This window comes from Leguminivora glycinivorella, chromosome 9 (genome assembly GCF_023078275.1).
Source record: "Leguminivora glycinivorella isolate SPB_JAAS2020 chromosome 9, LegGlyc_1.1, whole genome shotgun sequence".
In the NCBI taxonomy this organism is placed as follows: Eukaryota; Metazoa; Arthropoda; class Insecta; order Lepidoptera; family Tortricidae; genus Leguminivora; species Leguminivora glycinivorella.
The window spans coordinates 9,349,378-9,373,194 of NC_062979.1; the positions used below are offsets into that span (position 1 = coordinate 9,349,378).

The 23,817-nt window shown below is 36.5% G+C and overlaps 1 protein-coding gene across 1 annotated transcript; it reads left to right on the forward strand.

The window, feature by feature from the left end:
* Positions 1 to 2,418: 2,418 nt before the first annotated feature.
* Positions 2,419 to 21,292, forward strand: LOC125229751 (ecdysone oxidase-like). Its single transcript, XM_048134684.1, has 5 exons — positions 2,419 to 2,438; positions 2,743 to 2,865; positions 3,913 to 4,043; positions 4,124 to 5,773; positions 21,149 to 21,292. Exons 2-4 carry the CDS (start codon positions 2,754 to 2,756, stop codon positions 5,672 to 5,674), a joined length of 1,794 nt encoding a protein of 597 aa, XP_047990641.1. The 5' UTR covers positions 2,419 to 2,438; positions 2,743 to 2,753; the 3' UTR covers positions 5,675 to 5,773; positions 21,149 to 21,292.
* The last annotated feature ends 2,525 nt before the right edge of the window (positions 21,293 to 23,817 follow it).

Below are 23,817 nucleotides of genomic sequence, written 5' to 3' on the forward strand. Positions count from 1 at the left end.
ATTATCCATATCTTACCAGTCCAAGACATCGTCTTGTTATGCCATAAAAACCTACTAATTAGATAAACACTTTCTTACTATAGAGTAGTATTAGTTCATGCGCTGCTTCGTCCAAACGCATTTTATTTTGGCAGTTATTATATATTTTGTCACAAAATAAGAAACTCCAAAAATTTAAAAAAAATCGCGCTTATTGGGGCAACGGTAGACAACTAATATTATAATATCACCTTGTAAGTACTAGAGTCAGGTTAAGATAAGTTCGCAACGATTTCGGTACACTGAGAGAAAATACAACCAGTTTTCATGTTCGTTCAACAAGTTTTTTGGTTAAAATAGCGCCTACGTGCTCTTTGGTTCAAACAACAAGCTACTTGTCATTTGAATCGGCAATATATTTGAATCAACAAGTCGATTTTATAAAAACAACCTGACACATATTGTTTTAAACATACGTTTGGCTGATTCAAACGGATAAACCGCAACAAGTCGAACTTGTTCAATTCACAATGCAAATTTCTCTCAGTGTAGCCCTGGCTCTGCCTGGGACGCCTATGTAAACGAAATAATTTCATGAAAATTTAACTTGAGACTGTCAAAATCGTTACCAACTCATCTTCTTACCTTATACTAACTCTAACCGAAGCGAGTGTACTGTGTAGTGTTAAACAAAAATGTTATGCTTCATATCGTCTCTGTCTAAGTACTGTAAAAAAAAACTTGTATCTTCTTCTGTCAAATGTAAGTAGATTAAGATTCAGGATTCACCTTCCCGAATGGAGGTTGAGGGAGGCGATGGCTGAGATACGCGTCATACTCGTGAACGGGTGCTGTTTGTGGAGACTGTCTGTTCAAGCTTACCTGGGCCACATGTTTTGTTAGATTATTTAACTTTACTTTTGAGCGGATTGCGAGACACTACATTCGGTTCTTGTAAGAATTAAACTTAAGTAAGTAATGTCTTAAGGATGACACTAGAGACCATCACGTTGTCGTTTAATTTAGTTAATTTTAGCTTTTGGACACTTAGAGACTTTATACATCTCTGAGATTTTGATTATATTTTATTTTAAAATAGATTCCTTACTTTAATGACCTTGTTGTCGTTTGATTAAGTTAATGTTAGTTTTTTGGACACTTAGAGACCTTATACATCTCTGAGATTTTGATTATATTTTTAAACTTAATTTGTAACCTTGATTGGCCCTTATTTGTAAACTTGATTTGTTCTTTAATGATTGACAACTAGAGACTTGTACATCTCTTGAAATGTGTAATTTAGCTGTTCATTTTCTGTATTTTTTTTTTGTATTATTTGACAAAGGTTTTTACTTTTAAATATTTTAATTTTATAAAATTTGACTCTTGGAGACGCTATACATCTCCATGGATTATTTGATTAAGTATAATATTTTTACTTGTAATATTCAGTCTTTTACAACTATTGAAGTATTATAGATTTCTTTTATCTTTGTATCTGTTTGCACTTTCTTTATGTATTGATTATAGTTAGTAATAATATGACATTTAGAGACTTTATACATCTCTAATTCTATATCAGTGTATAGCTACTTTGCTTATGATTAATATTTTTAGTTAATATTTCTATTAATTTCATTTGTTTAACTTTAATGAATACTCTGTAATGTTGACATGTAAAAGTGCCCCCGTGGCCTATTTGCTGAATAAATGATTTTGTATTTTGTATTTTGATTGGTAATAAAGTTACCGTCGTCATTGTGTACCATTTTATGTAATTTGTCAGTGTCAATACTAAGAGTACTGACGTTAGCAAATGACAAAGGCTTATTCATTTCATCTGTACAAATATTAAATTGGCATTGTAGTTCTTTATACCTGATATGATGTGAGTAGTTAATTATTTGGCTTTGAATTTCCTTATTGCGTAGGTACTATCAGCTGCAAAAGTGCATGGCGAATTTATCAATGAATTCATTCATATGAAATAAAACTATGGAAACGGATTAAATCGTGTATAATGAATTTTAAATTCATCCCGACGTTTCGAACTCTTTACAGCGTTTGTGGTCAACGGGTGACTGAGGAAAAATTACAATGTGCAAAAGCTACCCACATACAAGAAATATTAACGAACCATGACCACAAATAATATAGATTTTTAAGGCAGGTTCACACACTATTAATAAAGCTAGTTATACAATATTCAAAAAATTTACCATTACTATGTTATATTCATTATACGCGATTTAATCCGTTTCCATAGTTTTATTTCATGAGTAACTATCGCGGTAACCGAAGACAATATTAGAATTCATTCATAATTTTTCCATGCACTTTTGTAGCTGATAGTACATATAATATGTTTGTCTTAATTTGAAAAACGTGCATAAATTGTCCTACATAATTAAATTCACATCACTTAGTTTTTAGCTTCGGCGAACTCGCACCTCAAACCAGTAAGTTATGTAGATGTCATATATATTTTGTATGTATCTGGTTTCCAGTATTTTTCGTCTCTTTTCCGTAAACAAGACAATTTTAAAATATCCCCGACAGGTGGGAAAAAAGGAAAAACTGATAGTTGAAGTAGGGTGCATTGGGGTAATTTCGGAGCACAGAAATGCTCGGGTAATTTCGAAAGGGGAATCTTGATATGATTAAAATAATGGCCTCGAAATGACCTCAATGCACCCTAGCACATCCTGGGTTTATTTAATTATTTAAACACATTTTCACTGTTCGCATAACGTTAAATTTCAGAGACACCACCAATGACTAAAATGTTGTTTTTGGGAATATTACTTCTGAGCGTAATGTTGGTGGATGGCCATCTACCACATGAACTGCCGGATTATGTGTTACCCGATTCAGTGCCCTTAAAAGGTAATCGTTATTATCAATATCACTTTTAAATGAACTAGCTCAAAGTGCTTACTTGATAAGGTTTAAATTGAATTTAACCTTTTCTCCACCTCTTGGAGATTGTATGAAATCTAAAACTAGGAATGGGATCGTCTGGCATCAAAACGAAAATATTGCCTTTTTCTGGAAACCTGTATGTTATTCCGAAGTTTGTAACGCCAAGCTTCATTCATTTGAGGGAAGGTCTTCTAAGACCGTTTTCACGAAACAGCACAGGATGTAGCTGCGCCCATGCACTGACCCACTATCAAAATAACTTCTGATTCCGTAATTCCAAGAAACCTTTTTAGGGTTCCGTAGTCAACTAGGAACCCTTATAGTTTCGCCATGTCTGTCTGTCCGTCCGTCCGTCCGTCCGTCCGTCCGTCCGTCCGTCCGTCCGTCCGTCCGTCCGTCCGTCCGTCCGTCCGCGGATAATCTCAGTAATTGTAAGCACTAGAAAGCTGAAATTTGGTACCAATAATGTATATCAATGACGTCAACAAAGTGCAAAAATAAAAAATGGAAAAAAATGTTTTTTTAGGGTACCTCCCCTACATGTACAGTGGGGGCTAATTTTTTTTTTTCATTTCAACCCCAACGTGTGATATATTGTTGGATAGGTATTTAAAAATGAATAAGGGTTTACTAAGATCGTTTTTTGATAATATTAATATTTTCGGAAATAATCGCTCCTAAAGGAAAAAAAAGTGCGTCCCCCCCCCTCTAACTTTTGAACCATATGTTTAAAAAATATGAAAAAAATCACAAAAGTAGAACTTTATAAAGACTTTCTAGGAAAATTATTTTGAACTTGATAGGTTCAGTAGTTTTTGAGAAAAATACGGAAAACTACGGAACCCTTCACTGAGCGTGGCCCGACACGCTCTTGGCCGGTTTTTTAGGATATATTTTTCTAGTTTCGAATTTTCTGGTATCAGTTATCGTGGTGCAAGTAACAATTCTTATTCCGCAATAATCCGTGATGATAATTCTCCACGCTTGCTTTGCTTCCTTATTTGCACTTAGATGGTGATTCGTTCGACTACATCGTGGTAGGCGCGGGCGGCGCAGGTACTCCTGCCGCGGCGCGGCTGGCGCTGTCCGGCGCTAGCGTGCTGCTGGTGGAGGCAGGCGGTGACCCCAACCTGAATACCAGGGTAACAATTCCTTTCAAACCCTTCAACAATATTCATGTGTGACGTCAATCAAATATGTACATAATTTATCATCCTTCCAGATCCCTGGATTGTACTCAACGCTACTCGGCTCAGCTCTGGACTGGCAGTACCCAACCGTCACCAATAACATGTCATGTCTCTCATCTGCGGGCAAACAATGCCCCTTTGGTCGAGGAAAGTGTCTCGGTGGATCCACCAGCATAAATTTCATGATGTATGTTCGAGGTAATCACCGAGACTATAATGAACTTGGCTTTAACGGCTGGGCCTGGGAGGATCTCAAGCCCTACTTCTTAAAATATGAGGGCTTGCGGGACTTGAACAAGTTACCTTATACTTCTATTCCGTACCACAACACCACCGGCACTATGAAAATAGGATTTTTCGCTAATCCTGAAAACAGTTGGCATTCAAGGACCATAAGAGGGTATAGACACCTCAATTTTCCTTACAACTATGATGTAAACGCTAAGTCACAAATTGGAATATCGCAAGTAATTGGGTACGTACATGAAGGTGAGCGCATGAGCACGGCGAGAGGTTACCTAGCACGCGACGACGTCAAATCAGCACTGAAAGTGACCAAAAATACACACTGCACAGGCGTCATCCTGGACAAACGCAATAATGCTATAGGAATCAAGGCGGTAGTGAAAGGGAGAACACTTCAACTTTATGCGAGAAAAGAAGTTATTATTTCAGCAGGCACGATCGGAACTCCGCAGATCTTAATGCTCTCTGGCATAGGACCGAAGGCACATTTAAAAGATCTAGGTATCCCAGTGCGCGCTGATTTACCTGTAGGCGATAGCTTAACTGATCACGTGTTTCCCCAGCTCTACGTATCAGTAAATCCTGACACGTCAATGCCTTCACAAGATGAAGCCATGGAAAGGTGGTTGTATAATCGCACGGGGCCCCTCGCCTCCATCGATATTACCGACTTAACAGCATTCCTCAACACACGCTGCTATGACGTCGTCCAGCGGAAACTTATTTACAACAGCTCCGACTGTGAAATATCTACCATGCAATTAGCCAATTCGTACATTGGGTTGTATCAACCAAGTTCCAGCTTGAACGAGGGCATCGCACAACAGCTCACTGCCGCAAACAAAAACAAGGCCCTAATTTTTTTTTGGCCTCTGGTGCTGCGACCATTTTCACGCGGCAGTATTCGTCTTGCCAGCAGGGATCCTTTACAGAAGCCATCTATTTTCCCAAATTACTTATCAGACGAGAGGGATGTCGATGAGATGCTGCGCGGTATAACTATCGTGGAGCATTTGATAGAAACGCCAGAGTATAAGGCGCGCAATGCGTCTATCGTGCACCTAAAGTTGCCTGGTTGTCCGGAGTACGCGAATGATCGTGAAGGATACTGGCGCTGTTACTGCCGGCACATGACTTCCACAGTGCTGCACGCAGTGGGTACTGCTCGACTGGGCCCGGTGATGGACCCTCAGCAGCGCGTGCATGGCGTGAAGCGCCTGCGAGTGGCAGACCTGAGCGTGCTGCCGGAGGTCCCGCGCGGCAACACTGCCGCCGTCGCCATCGCGATTGGGGAGCGCGTCGCCGACGTCATCTTAAAAGATGCCAAAAAATGCTAAGGTCCGCTTGCACCAACCACTTACCTCAGGGTTAGCGGGCCGTCATCTGACAAATTCCATATAAAATGGTGGGTTATCCCTGCATTTTCGTTGGTGAAAGTGTGACGATCCGATCATCTCGTTTCGTACAAATCTATGCATGCATAAATATAATATTATTTTCATTCCAAATAGAAACATCATTCAAAACATCGGTAGCAAAAGTTCTAGGAAACAGGTCGAAACTCGACTTGGCGTCAGGCGATGGTGCGCAGCCAATCACGATCGAGATGAGCGCGTCGGCGCTGGAGGGTGCGCGTCGGATGCCCATATATGGTAATACAAGCGAGCAATGCCGTCGGGGCTCCGGGGGGACGCTAGCGTGGCAGGTTCGGGCGGGGCCGGCACCCGAGCGGGCTATATAAGCCAGTACACGGGGCACAGGGGAAGATTCAGGAACGAGTCGCGGGTCAAGGCAGCCACGGGGAGATCTCTCCAAAGATAAGAAGGAGTCATGTGAGTTCTTTATTATTTATCACTGTTTTTCTTTGTGATTTCATTATGATGTTCTATTGTGCTTTATTATATGACTATTTTGTGATACTTTGAAACATAACTGATTTATTAAGGGTTTTTATTATACACTATGAATAATCTATAGATTTTAAATAATTCTCTGAAATTCTGGAGCATATTATATTATAATTTTATTACAATGCTTATCTGCATATTTTTTGTGTATGAGATCCAAGGGTCTTCCATTAATTCCAATGAATGCTGAAGCAAACTAAATTATTTTATATGAGAACTTATTACAATGTTAATTATATGGTTATTTATACAAGCTTTTGCTTTTAAGTGAACTAAGGTTCTAAACAACTTCAGAAAAACAATGCTTAACTGCATGCTTTTGTGTTTGAGATCCAAGAATCTTACATTAATTCCAAGGAGTTCTGAAGCAAACTAAATGATATTTTATGTGTTAATTATATGGTTATTCTGTACAAGCTTTTGCTTTTAAATGAACTAAGGTTCTTAATCAACTTCAGAAAATGCTGAAGCCAATTATATTTTATTTATTCCTCAGAAATAAAAGATTATTTTTATTTCTTTATACGTGATATTATATTTTTATTATTTATTATATCTGTAGAATGAGCTGCTAATGGGGACTATATCTTTGGAGGTTTAATTGCTGAAGTATATGGGATAGCTGGGTTTTGAGAAGCTTAGGGACTAGGTTCTGTCGGGAATGCCAGTTTGAATTAAATATTTTTATTTCGGATTTGTTTTTGATAAATTAAAGAGACTCAGGTCTTTTCTCTTGCTACTTGGCATTGGAGTTATGATGCTTGTTTGGGCAGGAGGTCCAGGCTTGAGTATATCAGCTAAGCGTAACGTGACAGTTGAGGCAAGTTTTGTATAGCAATGCGTACAAGCTTACCACATACAATGATGGCCATTAAATGGAATTGTCTTGTTCAAATATAGTAATTGTAATCTTCATTAGTCAATATGTTGGAGGAGAGTCTGGGGTTCTATGGTTTATAAAGATCAAAATTTTTAAGAGAACCGGTTGATAGGTTCACATTCCAGAAAAGATGATTCTAGGAAAGGATCCAAGGCCTGGCATTTTAGATGACAGAATAGGCGACCTTACCTCATGCGCAAACCAGGAGGTATTTGCCTAAATAAAGCCCTGAACACAAAATAAAACAAAGGGTTCTTGGAATTCTTGAATTGCTGAGAGTTTTCCTTTAATTATCTTTGAATAGTATTAATAGTGAAGTTGTATTCTCATTTTCGCTGATTCTCACTGATAATTTAAAATAGAAACAATAGAAATAGAGTTCCAATTTTATATTCGATTCAAAGAAAGAATTGAAACTGGCAAATAGCTCTACGTTGATGGTCAGAGCTTAGTATGTATTACCGACTATGTATTGTAATTCATACTAAGACGCGTTGGGGATGAAACACCTTTAAAAATAAAATTCCTAAAAATTTGACAAATAAATTGAATTTTTCACCTTAATTATTGTATTTTATTTCTTTCTACTTCACAAAGTGTATATTTGACTTTGAGAATTGAATGAACATGTTGGTTGTAATTGCTCTTTAAAATAAATTATGTATCGGTACTCATCTATAGGGAATATCAGAATAGCGGAAACTATTATTACCTAGGAGGTAGAATTTGTAAATGTTAGGGGAATATCTAGTGTGTTGAAACTTCCTACACTTGAGAAAAGGATTTGTGGTTACTTTGTACAGCTTAGGCGTCCTTCCTCTACTAAACGATCATATTTTATTATTTTTCTTATGGCCAAACGTTTTAAATGCAGAACAAAACAAACAAAATAAATTGGGATTAAATTCAGGGGTAGTTATTGAGCTTAATGGGTCTTGGGTTGTTAAATATATGAGGTGCTTATAGTAGAGTATAGGCTAGGGTAGGTAGGTCACCTTTTGACTGTTACAATTTGGTGCCGTGACCAGCACGGGCTATTTGTGTGCCACAACCTCAACGGGCATTTGTATGCCATGTTGCGGTTGTTTGCCACATTAGAATGTTGTTAGCTTCATTTGTTTACATTTGTTCATGTTTTTGTTATACTTAAGAGTGTGTTTGTTTTGTCTTGCAAGTGACATGTTTTAATGTCACAATTTGTTGCTGTGAAAAAGGACTCAAGTTGTAGTTTCAACTCATCGTATTAAGTTTGAGCAGTTTTGATTATACGCATCTTATTTATATACAGTGTAACTATAAATTGATTACTAACCTTACAGCATTTAACGGGTTTGAAGACAATAAATGGTGATTGACCATTTTCTTTCCACATATCACTTAACACTAGTTCACAATTCACTTACACAACATGTGGTAGTTACTGAATATCTAACACATTACACATTTTAACTAGATTTGTTATATTTCGTTTCACAGTAAATGATGAATTTCACTGATAGGTTACGTTGTTTTGCCGGTTTCAATAGTCGTGGAATTGCGGTTAAATTATCACTTATTTTTGTACGGGGGTTATACCTCATTGATTGTTATGTATGCGAATATATTTCCTCTTGAAAAATTAGAATAAGTATTACTTTAAAAACTTGATAAACAAGTGAAAACACGGAGCGGGAGAAGGTTGTTTGTTTTTTTTGACAAACTATGGGACTATTGTTACTAGTGAGGAAAAGTGCCATCTGTCAGTGAACTTCAGCGGGCAACATTGACAGAGCGAGTATAGTCTGGTGGGTTACGTGGTTACTAGACGGTGCGCTCAGGTTGAAAATATACGAGGGATTCAAAATTTCATCACAAAACGGATTTTGATTTTTAGAGGGTTTTATGTCGTTTTTCGAAAAAATTGTTCAATAAACTGTAAACAGGGGTTTGGTAGGTTAAGTTAGTATTATTGTATTGTCACTAGGATTAGATAAATAATAATAGATACCTAGTTATTTATTTTACAAGGGGGCAAAGTTGTTGGTTAATCGTATTTGTCAATGTTGATATTCGCGTAAGCGAGAGATTCTAGTATTAAACCGCGAGCGTAGCGAGTAGTTTGTTGTTTGACTAGTCGTGCCAATGATGATATTTTAGTATCTAAGCGGGGAATTTCAGCATTGAACCGCGAGCGTAGCGAGTGGTTTGTTGTTTGACCGGCCGTGCCAAAGTTGATACTTGAGTACTTAAGCGAGGGATTCTTGTATTGAACCGCGAGCGTAGCGAGTGGTTTGTTGTTTGACCGGCCGTGCCAAAGTTGATATTTGAGTACTTAAGCGAGGGATTCTTGTATTGAACCGCGAGCGTAGCGAGTGGTTTGTTGTTTGACCGGTCATGCCAAAGTTGATAGTAGGGTATTGAACCGCGAGCATAGCGAGTAAAATTGCTATGGGTAAGTTTGACGCGTCTGTCTGTACGTATGTATGTATGTCTGTCTGTCTGTCTGTCTGTACGTCTGTCTGTCTGTTCGACTGTCCGTGTGTCTGTCTGTCTGTCTGTATGTATGTATGTATGTCTGACTGTCTGTCTGTACGTCTGTCTGTCTGTTCGACTGTCCGTGTGTCTGTCTGTCTGTTCGATTGTCCGTGTGTCTGTCTGTCTGTCTGTACGTATGTCTGTCTGTCTGTATGTAAGTATGTCTGTCTGTCTGTTTGTCTTGTGTGTGTGTTTGTCTGTGCTATCGTAGCTCCCGAACGCAGGAACCAACTTATATTTATTTTTTGTTTGAAAACTGAATTAGTCGGGAGTGTACTTAGTCATGTTTCATAAGAAAGCGTAGGAAAGTTAGTTTTAGTGTTTAGTAATGTTAGCGAGCTAAAATTTAAGCTAAAATCTTTTATAGGTAAAATTGATCAGATTTAGGGATTGTGGGGTTTTCAAACTATGTCACACGGGAGGATACTGGTCAACAAATTCGAGCTTATGCTAACAGCGTATGTGGCTCAGCGGTAGTACATCGGACATGTTATTCGAGGGTCCAGAGTTCGAACCTCTGATGGGATAATCAAATTTTTCTGTTTTTACTTTTTCTGTTTTTCTAGGATATTTGGGTAATTTATATTTATATACAGTTATATTTTTGATTTTTTGATTTTGATTATCTACAGAATTTATGAATATACTGTTATGCTATTGTTTGTAAAGTTGTCGCCGATTTATTGTTACACCTACGTTTCGATACGTAATGAATGATTCAGTTTAAAGTTCTAACGACCATTATAGATTTTGTTGGATCAGCGAGAAAAAAAATCTACTTAAGTAGAATAAAATGGGAGATTCCAAAAAGTAAACATCACAATTTGTATTCACATATTTTTAGGTACCTTAAGTTCTTGTTTTAAGTTTTATTTTTAGTTTAAGTATTATTTTTAGGTAGTTTTAGTTTATTTCTGTAAGTTTTACTTTGTAAGTACATAGCCGCAATAGGTTAGTTTCAATGACTTCAACATACCTACTTGTTTAGCATTTATTTAGTATTTTACGTGTAGTAAGATCAGTCGATAGTCGCTTTCGTAAAACTAGTGCCTACGCCAAATCTTGAGATTCAAACGAGAAGAGGGACGGCCGGGCTCGCACCCGCGCCGCCGCCTCGTCGCCTACCGCCGCCGCCTCACCTCACCGTGTCGTCACGCGCCACGCGTTTGTCAGCCTTCGCCGCCGCCGCCTCATGCACCGCCTCGCCTAGTCATGCTCCATGGGCTAGTCAGACCGCTTACCGTCGCCGCCTTGTCTGCCGACGCCACCTTGCCTGCCGTCGCCGCCTTGCCTGCCATCACCGCCTTGCCTACCGTCGCCGCCGCCTCGCCGCCGCCTCGCGCCGCCGCCTCGCCGCCGCCGCCCGCCGTCGCCGACTAGTCCCAACTGGTTGACGACTACTTCAGATAGAGAGCTCTGGAAAACCTAGGAGCAGGACTTTATCCTATAGAATAAGGGTTCTCACTTAAAACTTAACATGTTCTGAACTTACCTTTACTTATTTTTATCTTTACTTAAGCTTAGTGTTGATAGGACAGGTATAGGTCTATTGTATGGTTATCAGCATTAGAATATGAAGTCCTTTAATTTGATATATGGTCAAATTAGAATAGATTTGTGTTTACCAACGGCAAACAGGATAGTCTAGTGAGTTGGATTTTGTTGGGAGTATGGCACAAAAATAACGCCTGTCATTATGTAATAGCAATTCTACGTAGTGAACGATTGTGTCCTCAACATTTAGGATACCATTGTTTATATACGCGGTTAGTGTAAGGTTTCATGTAATCTTTATTCAATTAATTAACATGTATTAGTTCTTATTTAGTCTCAAAGCTCGTTTTAATCCTTCAATTTTTGTAATGAGCTGCCATATAGTTTATAAAACGTTCTTATGACGTCAGGGTTTTAGTGTTAGCAACTAAAGCAAAGATTACTTCAGCTTTCTTTGTATGAATAGTGGCACTGAATCTTGGTAGGTTATGTGCTCTGCCAGCTCTTTATGGGATATAGCCGTGATTATAATATGTATGTATGAGTAGGAATATGAAAGGGTTTCAAGAACAACACTGAAGGAACGTTTTTGTAGGGATTGTTATAAGGACATAACACTTTAAGTACATATCATTAATCATCATCACTTAATATTATAAGTAAGTAAGTATGTAAACATACTTATTGCACCATTTTACACATTACATTTATGTATACATAATGTTGAGTGGGAGTATAAATAGGTAGCAATAGGTGGTCTTATCACTAAAAAGGAATCATATAGTTCTCCATGTCAGCGACTTTTACATCTTACTCTTATGTACTTGTAGGTATAAAACTCGCAAAGCCGAACTTGGTTTTAAATGTCTTCGATTGTTATGTCTGCCCATACAGCTAAACAGTAGAATGAATTGTAATCGGCGTTATTTCCGGATCGATACTACTTTGAAATCTTCAAAAAAAAAAAGTGTGCACCTATCTTAAGGGCCGGCAACGCACTTCCAACACTTCTGGTGTTTCCGGTGTCCATGGGTGGCAGTGATCGCTTACCAGTAGGCGACCTGTCTGCTTGTTTGCCTCCTACCCCATAAAAAGTTATATGTTTTACCAAACATAGTCACGTAATGTGTAAATATTATGTAAGCACGTTTAGGCTGAAACTTCTGTTGAAGGCGGGTTTTTGTCCAACCAAGTCTTTCAGTAAAGTTCGAAATCAGAGTAAAAGTAGACGATAGTTGCATAATTTTTATTTCTCTTATAACATTGTGTTTTTATATTTTTAGGTCTACACTACTTATCTTGTTCTTGTATAATGGTGGGTCAAGACTTTACTATAAGGGGGGGCACGTGAAGATGCAGGAAGTTAGCAAGATTGAAGGAATGAAGATTAACAAGTTAACGGGATATATTTGAGATGTTTAATTACTCTTTTGTTGTTTTTACCAACCCTATTCACTTTTGTTGCGTACTGTTATGTATTTCTATTGTTTGTTTTTCCATTTGTAGCTTAGGAAACTTAAGGAGTTATCAAGATTGAAGGAATGAAGATTTACAAGTTAACGGGACATATTTGACATGTTTATTTACCTTTTTGTTGTTTTATACTAATCCTATTTACTTTTGTTATGTATGTACTGTTATGTTTTTCCATTGTTTTGTTTCCCTATTTATAGCTTAGGAGATTTAGAAGTTTATGTGAATTGACTCAAGGCACAGTGGAGTAAATATCAGCCAGAAGATATTAAAAGGTTTCAAAAATTGTTGCGGGGACCGCTTTCCATCAGGCGGGCCGTATAATTACCTATTTGTCACCGACGTGGTAGAAGAAATTGGTAAAATGGTAAATGAAGTCAGACTAGTTAGAGTCAGTTAGCAGTTTCATATTATGTCGAGGTAAGTGAGCATGTCTGAAATATTATAATCTTCGTAACTTTATAGATTCGGCGAGATAAACCTTAATGCATTCAATTAAATTGGAATCTTCTTGAGTGATTATTTTTATTGGCCCGAGACATGTTGCAACAACAGCGATATAACAATGTGAGTGCAACCGTAGTATCATTGAGTCTTCTTGTAGTTTATATTGCTGCATAGTTGTTAGTTTTAACATTGCTACGTTTATTCAACATTAGAAGGATTTTCATGTTATTAAAAACTAGTTGTACTAACAGTTTTAGTAATAGTTTTAGTCTTTAAAATAACTAGTCTTTTAATTTTTGATAAACATCCTTAAGAGTAAACTTTTAGATTACCATTAGAGTCAAATAAGGTCAAATATACAAGTAGTATTACAAAATGTTTCACTCTTAACTTTAACTACTTTCTTAAACCAAGTAGGTAAGTATTTGTTTTACTAGATATATTATTAGATTACCATTATCGTCGAGTATACATAATATTGCTTTCGTCAACGCCGAGCTCACGGAGGTCTACCTCTACTCTATCCGCTCAACGGTATTTAGGGAGACCAGCAGGACGGCGTTCTCCCATTCTCTCAAGGTGGAAGGTGAGGTAACGATACCGCTCAAGACCGAACAAAACGGCGCGTTCTTGTGTTGAAGGATGAAACTCATTTTGGGTTATCATGCCAGCCAAGTAAGTAGTAAGTATTTGTTCTATTATATATTCTGTGGAAGTAGGTATATAAGTAGGTATTCATAATATTGCATGTCAAAGGAAAATTATTTTTCATACCTACTCAGTAAAATCTGCGTCTATTATATTCAATTGTTTAAATCCAATTTTACATTCCATTTCTATAGCATCGATTCAGTAAATAAGGGATAGTTCATTATGTTTTTCATAAACGTAGGTATTTATATTTTCTAGCTATTTGATTTTGATTTTGAAAATATACCTACATGTGACTTACTTAGAAATAGGAAAATTTTTGTTTGTCAAATTTCAACTCAATGTAACTGTCAGCAGAGGGTAAGAGTATGTACTAACTATTGTATTGTAGTACGGGCGATTGTCCGCAACCGATTTCTTGCGCGTATTTTGCGTGATGTATAAGCTAACTATTATCAATAGGTATTCTAATTATAAGCAGATTAACGAAATAAGACGTAAGTAGTTTGTCATTACCATCATTATACATAGATAAACTTACATTAAGAGGTTAAAGGTGCACTCTACTCAGGGAGTTTTCGCATTCGATATCGGTCGGATAGGATAGTGTGAGAACTGAGAACACACTTAAAGTTAAATTTCAATTTTCATAGTTGTGTTTGAATGTATGTACCTGTAGTTGTGTGTTTGAATGTAGGTATGTATAGTTTTGTTTTTGAATGTAGGTATGTAATGTATGTATGTTACGAGACTATTTAGAAGTCATTTATTTTCTATTACGGGCTATTCATCTATTCATTTCTTTTGAAATCGTTGACGTAATTAAATAAAGCTTAAAGTAAGAGAAATAAACTATTTTCATCACCAAAACCTAAATCATAGAATTTTTGTCTGTAATTTGTGATAGATGAAGAAGAATTAGTTTCGCAAAGAGGACCTGAAGTAGGACAACAAGTATGAGAGGGAACACTTTTGTATTTTAAATGTATTTGTAGGTATGTGTATGTATGTTATTTTAGTATTCGTTTGTTTCAAGTGATACGGTAATGCTTGTGGTTGAAACATGATGTTTTAGCATAACATCGCATTACATGATCCTAATAATGCCATCTAGTTTCAATTTGTAGACTTTAGAGGGCAACGGGTAGATTGGTGACAACATACATTTAAAATGTAGGGTGTCGCGAAGAAAAGAAGGAAAGTGGACCGTCAAGAAAGGCGAGAGGTCAATGAGAAATTCCGTCAATGTCGTCATTTTAGAAATGTAAACTGGAAAGTTTAATTGTTTTACGTACGTGAAAAAGACGGTGTATACCGTAATCATATGTACAAGCGGTACGTGCGAGTGTGTTATTGTCGCGGGGTAAGTGTTATGCAGCTGATCGTGTATTTACAGGACTAGGTCTAAATGTGTTTAGTGTCCGTTTATGTTTATCGTGTGACATTTTGTCCGCAACTTTTGGTGACGCTCTTGCTTCTACGGTGGTAAAATAATCAGAAAAGATAAATGAAAGAAAATTAAACATCAAGGCAATCTGTCTTCGTCGATATACATTGCCTATTTCACCACAGTCGCCGTAGCACACGTAGTTCAGTGGATTGGGCTACGAAGCGGTAGATTACCGGTTCGAACCCCGGCAATGAAATATTTTTGTGTAATTTATTTTATTGTTTGAGTTTTTTCCTTCTAATTTGTTTTAGTTTAGTTTTAAGGTTCTTCCTCTATATTTATTTTAGTTTTGTTTTTAATCTTATTGTTCAAGGTTATCCATTTGTGATTAAACTTTGGTCAATTTTTTCCTTTATTTAGCTTCTCACAATTTGAACCCTTTAGAATACGCTAAATTTTAGTTGTCACGGGGGCATGTATGCCAGCGAGTAAAGAGAGTTGTAATTATTACGACATGTGTTAAAGATGACTTTTGTTGTGAGTTATTCCCGGGTCTGGTTATCACAACTGATTAAGTAAAAGTTTAGTTCGCAGGGGGGCACGTGTGCCAGCATGTAAAATTGTAATTAGTTTGAGTAAGCAACAGTTGATTTAAATTGTAAGTGTATGTGTATGTTACTTTTGTTTCCGATTAACTTAATTAATAACTGAGGGTGCTCGTCATCATAATTCGGCAAAGGTTAGAAGCCAGAAACTAATAGTTTTACATTTACAGAGTTAGTCAATAGCATAAAACTTGCAATGACATGGGGGCAAGTTTCATAAGTAACTTTCGATAAAAGCGTTAAGATATCTAGTTATGGTGGCGTAGTAGTATCTATTTACGCATCGCTACATGACAATATTGTTCTTTAAAGTATGTTTCTTATCGTGTGTTTGGGAGTTGAATGAAAATATTTTATTTCAGTACCTAGCAACAATGCACTACAATGTAATCACTTTGTGCGAATCTCGTTGTTTAGAAAGTTGTACGAGAACCTATTAATTAGATCTTAGTTTGATGAACCAATTAGCTACTTACATTAAAATTTATTATTTTGTTTACCAGGCATAGATTTTGTCATGGTTTTCTATTCCCAAGTAAAACTGATTATAAATAAGGGACATCCGTCTTTAAGCCGTCATTTTATCCTCCACCTAGCTAAAAATATCGTGTAACTGTAACAGTATTAATTTTGCAATGTTGTGTTGGGGAAACTAAAAATAAAGGATAATCCAAAGTTCATATTTTGTTTGTAATTACGCTAACTCGACGCGTTTCGTGCTTCGAGCTTTTTGAGTTACAGAGCCAGCAGCAGTTGTACGGGACAGCAGTAGTTGTACGGGCCAGCAGTTGCAGTAGAAAATCTACGAATTGGAGTGGCTGTCTTCGCCTGAAGCCCTCCAAGAACGTATTTGTGCAGTCAGCAGGATCTACTACTTCGGCAGAATAAACAAGTTCAAAAACATTTGAAGAGGATCTGGATAATGAAGAATGAGACGTGGGTAATCGTTTGGTTCAGGATATCAAATGTAAGATGAACATGTTACCATTTTGTAGTTAGAATACCTAAGTTAAGTGGCATAGCGCGTAGTAATTTTGATTAAAGCAATTGGCGTAACTAATTTAGCGTAAATTAAAATACATTTTGCGTAAATTTAATTGCAATTTAGCGTAAATAATTAAGCGTAATTTTTAGAGCATATAAGGCGTAACCTAGCGTAATTTTTAGAGCATATAAGGCGTAACTTTTATGGTTGAAGTGATGTGGGATTGGTTTTTGGTGGTTGTGGGTGGCCAGTGCATGTGCGGGGCTATGGCTTTTTGTTGAACAGCAAGTCATGGTTTCGTATGTGTAAGGGTTTATTCATGACTATCAGGAATTAATTCTAACGTTGCTCTGACTATATTTATTTTTAGCGTAATTTGTCTCAACCAATTACGTTAAACATTAAGCGTAAGCGTAAACTTTAATTATAAGTTATGTTTTGTAGTATAGTATACTATGTAGATTTTTTCAATATAAAGCACAATGCAGTAAATATTTTATTCAAAAGGAAATGGGATTGACTTTTTTTACTGTCAATATTTTGATTGTTTGCAACTTTGTATTAAACTGTATGAAAGAGCGAGTGAGGAAGAATAAAAGATGATTGAATGGAACATGTATGATATGTGTGTACGACTCAGATGATGTATGTTATGTGTAGATGTAAGAGAGGATGGATGAAAGAATTGATGTATGATTTTGTATGAGAGAGTTTATTAAGAGTTGTTTATCATCAAATATTGACAACAGTTATTGTTATTTGCAAACGGGGAAAAGGGGAACAAAGATGTGTTATCAAGAGAATATTGGTGTTAGGTTAAGGTCATACCTTTTATAGGTAAATTCTTTTTGATAACACAATACTCTACAAGAAGCTATCACTATTCGTCCGTCACACTCTCTATGAACGAGTGGGTTTGCAGAAGGAGTGTTTTGATTTAGTTTGCTTAACCTATCTTAGGGGATCCGGGGTACCGGGCTGCACAGCAAGCACGTGGAAAAAAAAAAAGAACCATGTGTTTGAACTGCAGTGACGTGGCGGTCCTACCTTTGGAGAGAAATGTGTGCCTCTGATAGACAGTTTTGGTTATTGCTATTTAACTGAAAAGCTTTCTATAGAAATGATTTTTTTGAAATCAATTGCATTGTAGATTAGTATGGCATTTTGCAGCCGATATACATCCAGATATGTATAATTTTTATAGTAATTTTTCATCATAAGTAGGATTATGATAATAATAACTTCCACAAAATAAAATAAAGTTATTATTAATGTAATAGCAAGGCTGAGGCTGTCCAGGAGTTCCTTTCTGTCCATTTGTATTACCAGTAACTCGGTCGAGACTTTCAAATACTTTTAAGGATGTCTTCTACATTCTTAACTGACCATTTGGCTGACTCCTGAGCTTACGTGATGTGGGGTGGTCAAGCATGTGAATTAAAACACATGTTTGAATTACTTCGTGTCCATCTATCCTGACGCTAACCTCAGATAAGGACTTTTAAAGAGTTCGTTTGGGTTCCACACGAATAAAAAAAAAAAAAAAAAAATCGAGTGGAAATCATTTGAGCCATAACGTAATATATATGAATTCAAAATACTTCTAGCTTTCTTGCTTGGAAATAGAGTACTACATCAAGCCAAGAAAGAAAGGAACCGGTTGTCCTGTGTGGGTTATTGACTGGAGTTATTGCCACTGGGAAAAAGTGTTGGAGGTTACCGCAAAGGTTTTTCCATTCTTTATGGGGAGGTTTTCGTTGTTTCTGGACATCTGGGCAATGTAGGTGGTGGAATCTCAATGGCTACGGTCGTAGATTCCGGATGAAACGCGAGGACTTTGCTACATAGGGCTCACTTGCCTCACAACCAAGTGTCGCATGGAGGGTGGAAATTCTGTCTGAAAGCAATTGGACTCATGGGTCATAATTCTGTGGGTTTATAATTTCATGCCGGATAATTTGTTTCCTTTCTAGTAATGGTCACTTTACACACCACATTTACATCAAAGGGTTAAATAACAATATCTGATTTAGGGTGGGAACATTTGTGCTCCGAGTCAAGGTTTACAAAACCTTTCCTCTCTGACAAATGTTGGGGGCAATTGTGACGATCCGATCATCTCGTTTCGTACAAATCTATGCATGCATAAATATAATATTATTTTCATTCCAAATAGAAACATCATTCAAAACATCGGTAGCAAAAGTTCTAGGAAACAGGTCGAAACTCGACTTGGCGTCAGGCGATGGTGCGCAGCCAATCACGATCGAGATGAGCGCGTCGGCGCTGGAGGGTGCGCGTCGGATGCCCATATATGGTAATACAAGCGAGCAATGCCGTCGGGGCTCCGGGGGGACGCTAGCGTGGCAGGTTCGGGCGGGGCCGGCACCCGAGCGGGCTATATAAGCCAGTACACGGGGCACAGGGGAAGATTCAGGAACGAGTCGCGGGTCAAGGCAGCCACGGGGAGATCTCTCCAAAGATAAGAAGGAGTCATGTGAGTTCTTTATTATTTATCACTGTTTTTCTTTGTGATTTCATTATGATGTTCTATTGTGCTTTATTATATGACTATTTTGTGATACTTTGAAACATAACTGATTTATTAAGGGTTTTTATTATACACTATGAATAATCTATAGATTTTAAATAATTCTCTGAAATTCTGGAGCATATTATATTATAATTTTATTACAATGCTTATCTGCATATTTTTTGTGTATGAGATCCAAGGGTCTTCCATTAATTCCAATGAATGCTGAAGCAAACTAAATTATTTTATATGAGAACTTATTACAATGTTAATTATATGGTTATTTATACAATCTTTTGCTTTTAAGTGAACTAAGGTTCTAAACAACTTCAGAAAAACAATGCTTAACTGCATGCTTTTGTGTTTGAGATCCAAGAATCTTACATTAATTCCAAGGAGTTCTGAAGCAAACTAAATGATATTTTATGTGTTAATTATATGGTTATTCTGTACAAGCTTTTGCTTTTAAATGAACTAAGGTTCTTAATCAACTTCAGAAAATGCTGAAGCCAATTATATTTTATTTATTCCTCAGAAATAAAAGATTATTTTTATTTCTTTATACGTGATATTATATTTTTATTATTTATTATATCTGTAGAATGAGCTGCTAATGGGGACTATATCTTTGGAGGTTTAATTGCTGAAGTATATGGGATAGCTGGGTTTTGAGAAGCTTAGGGACTAGGTTCTGTCGGGAATGCCAGTTTGAATTAAATATTTTTATTTCGGATTTGTTTTTGATAAATTAAAGAGACTCAGGTCTTTTCTCTTGCTACTTGGCATTGGAGTTATGATGCTTGTTTGGGCAGGAGGTCCAGGCTTGAGTATATCAGCTAAGCGTAACGTGACAGTTGAGGCAAGTTTTGTATAGCAATGCGTACAAGCTTACCACATACAATGATGGCCATTAAATGGAATTGTCTTGTTCAAATATAGTAATTGTAATCTTCATTAGTCAATATGTTGGAGGAGAGTCTGGGGTTCTATGGTTTATAAAGATCAAAATTTTTAAGAGAACCGGTTGATAGGTTCACATTCCAGAAAAGATGATTCTAGGAAAGGATCCAAGGCCTGGCATTTTAGATGACAGAATAGGCGACCTTACCTCATGCGCAAACCAGGAGGTATTTGCCTAAATAAAGCCCTGAACACAAAATAAAACAAAGGGTTCTTGGAATTCTTGAATTGCTGAGAGTTTTCCTTTAATTATCTTTGAATAGTATTAATAGTGAAGTTGTATTCTCATTTTCGCTGATTCTCACTGATAATTTAAAATAGAAACAATAGAAATAGAGTTCCAATTTTATATTCGATTCAAAGAAAGAATTGAAACTGGCAAATAGCTCTACGTTGATGGTCAGAGCTTAGTATGTATTACCGACTATGTATTGTAATTCATACTAAGACGCGTTGGGGATGAAACACCTTTAAAAATAAAATTCCTAAAAATTTGACAAATAAATTGAATTTTTCACCTTAATTATTGTATTTTATTTCTTTCTACTTCACAAAGTGTATATTTGACTTTGAGAATTGAATGAACATGTTGGTTGTAATTGCTCTTTAAAATAAATTATGTATCGGTACTCATCTATAGGGAATATCAGAATAGCGGAAACTATTATTACCTAGGAGGTAGAATTTGTAAATGTTAGGGGAATATCTAGTGTGTTGAAACTTCCTACACTTGAGAAAAGGATTTGTGGTTACTTTGTACAGCTTAGGCGTCCTTCCTCTACTAAACGATCATATTTTATTATTTTTCTTATGGCCAAACGTTTTAAATGCAGAACAAAACAAACAAAATAAATTGGGATTAAATTCAGGGGTAGTTATTGAGCTTAATGGGTCTTGGGTTGTTAAATATATGAGGTGCTTATAGTAGAGTATAGGCTAGGGTAGGTAGGTCACCTTTTGACCGTTACAAAAGTGGCCCTAAGTGGATTAAAAGGTTTTTTTTTAAATACTAAGTCGGTACTAAAATTAGATATTAGGTAATAAATAAAATTTCCATTTCCTGTTGTAAGTCTGTGTTGATACTAAATACTTTAATTATATGCTTGTGCATAAATGTTCGTGCATTACATTTTTACTCTCCTCGATAACCGCCCTCTATGAGACTCACTTCAAAAGGCACAAAACTTCCTCAACAGCTTCCAATCGGTCCATTCATCTATTTATCGAACCCAAAGGGTAGCAGGGTGTCGGTGTCGTTAGTAATTGCAACGCCGGCGGCAACCGGTTTGTCGTTCGGCAATCAACACAGGACGTGACGCGAAATCCGATACCGGATAGACCGTAATGATCGCCGGCCATCGGGCAATCACGTGGCGATTTCAGCTTGTAATCTATGATAATAGCCTACGAAATGGCGTGCGTCTATTGGCGTAAAAGCGCTTGAGATGCGAAAGTTGGGTTAGACGGTGATTTTTTGAACGTTAACGAGGATTCTTATATGCATCATCAAAAGAGATCAGAGATTTCTTTTTCTCTGTGTTAGCAGAATTCAGTATACTAGCGTGATATAGTCTATCGCGTCGGTGTGTCCTATTCGCGCTTACAAAAAATGCAAAAGGGACGCAGTTGACGCGATAGACCATATCATGCGACCGTGCTTGCCTGCCTTACATACTCTCAAAGTCTATATTAAAAGTACAATCATATTTTTGTTGGCACATAGAAACTGCTCTCAAACCATGTTGTACCTTTTTAAAGATTAGATACATTCTGGCCTTTCTTTCAGCTCTTCTATTTAATTATTTCTGATTAAGTACTTTATTTCAGATTCAGTATCATTATAGAATTAAAAATTAAACCTAGAAGTCTTAAAATATCTACCAAAAATTAAACCTAGAAGGCTTTCCCATTCAGGGTTTTGAGCTCTTCGAAGTTGCCATTCAGTATCCAAACAAATGTTGTATAATTATATTTTTATTTCAACGTTAAGCATACCACCCCTACATAAGTAGGTACATATTTATATCGCTCCTTGTGCGTGCACGTTCAGAATTACTTAGTTATTTTAAGAATCCCAATAACATACCAAGCAAGAGAAGCTTAATTTCCGTATTATAAGCATAAAATAAATATTTTCGCAGTGTTAAAAAGGTTTACACAAGAGATATTGCTCAGGCGGGTTCCGCTCCGCCTCATATTAAGTTGACTTAGTTCAAACATTCGGGGTTAGCGGCGGCCTAACAATCAAAATCTTGTTTAATTTAATTTAGTCTAAATAAAGTGTTCAATTCAAATATAGTATATAAAAAAATACACATTTCATGAGAGCCCCTTATAAATTTGTGTCGAGATAAAAAAACCTTCATATAAAGACCTTATCGGCAAACCTTCAATTTTCCGATTTGACCACCGATTTACATTGTCAGTTTGTGATGACTAAACATTACACCCAAGCCCCTAATTACCAATAAAAATTACCACCCTAATTACAAATAAAAATGTATCTTGTGTTAGCGATATAAAAGTGTGTTTTTCTATACTACCCCAAGAGCTATCCGGTCTTGCTACTACTGGGAAAATAACTTAATTCTATAACAGTACTTTTTATGTCACCAAAAATTAAGTTTGGTAATTTGGTATAGTTTTTTTAGTTAAGCCACCAAAATTTGTGACAAGAAACGTATAATATAATAAAAAAAATATTATTTTAATTCACTAAAAATCAGGCGAATTTTATATCAGGACTTTTGTTTTAAATTCGACTACGTACTTTAATTTATGACCTTTATAACACATTAAGAAACCACTTCTTTTTGTGAATGATACTTCGTAGTAACAAAAAGCGGACTAAATAAATTAGTTATGACGCAAGCAATAAAAGGACAAGTGAAGTTATGGTTGTTTTGTATATACATTATGTGTTGAAACACTATTTCTACTGAAACCACCCTAAAAACAAAACGGAAGTTCAATATTTTACTAGCTCGGAATAACATTCACGGCAAGAATTATATCAATAAAAAAATTGGAACAGACTTTTCGTTAAGATCAAAATAAAGAAGAATAAAAAATAATCCACCTTTGAATGCACGCCAAGAAGCGCTAAAACCTGTACTGAAAGAAGTATTTTCATATTTTTCATTTACCTACAAACTCTACTATTGACGATGTATTTCAAAAGTGACTACTGTATTCATTCGTATTTTCAGTACATCGCGGTATAATAATATATTTCGCCATCTTTACTATCGCTTAAATAGCTCAGTTATAGTAGCGTAAGACGAAAGGCGCGGTCCTGACGTCGTGGGTTCGATCCTCGACAGAGGAAATCTTTTTTTTTCTTGTTATTATTTTTTTATCTTTTATACCCTTTTCAACTCTCTTTTTTAAATATTGATTTTTTAGGGTTCCGTAGTCAACTAGGAACCCTTATAGTTTCGCCATGTCTGTCTGTCCGTCCGTCCGTCCGTCCGTCCGCGGATAATCTCAGTAACCGTTAGCACTAGAAAGCTGAAATTTGGTACTAATATGTATATCAATCACGCCGACAAAATGCAAAAATAAAAAATGGAAAAAAATGTTATATTAGGGTACCCCCCTACATGTAAAGTGGGGGCTGATATTTTTTTTCATTCCAACCC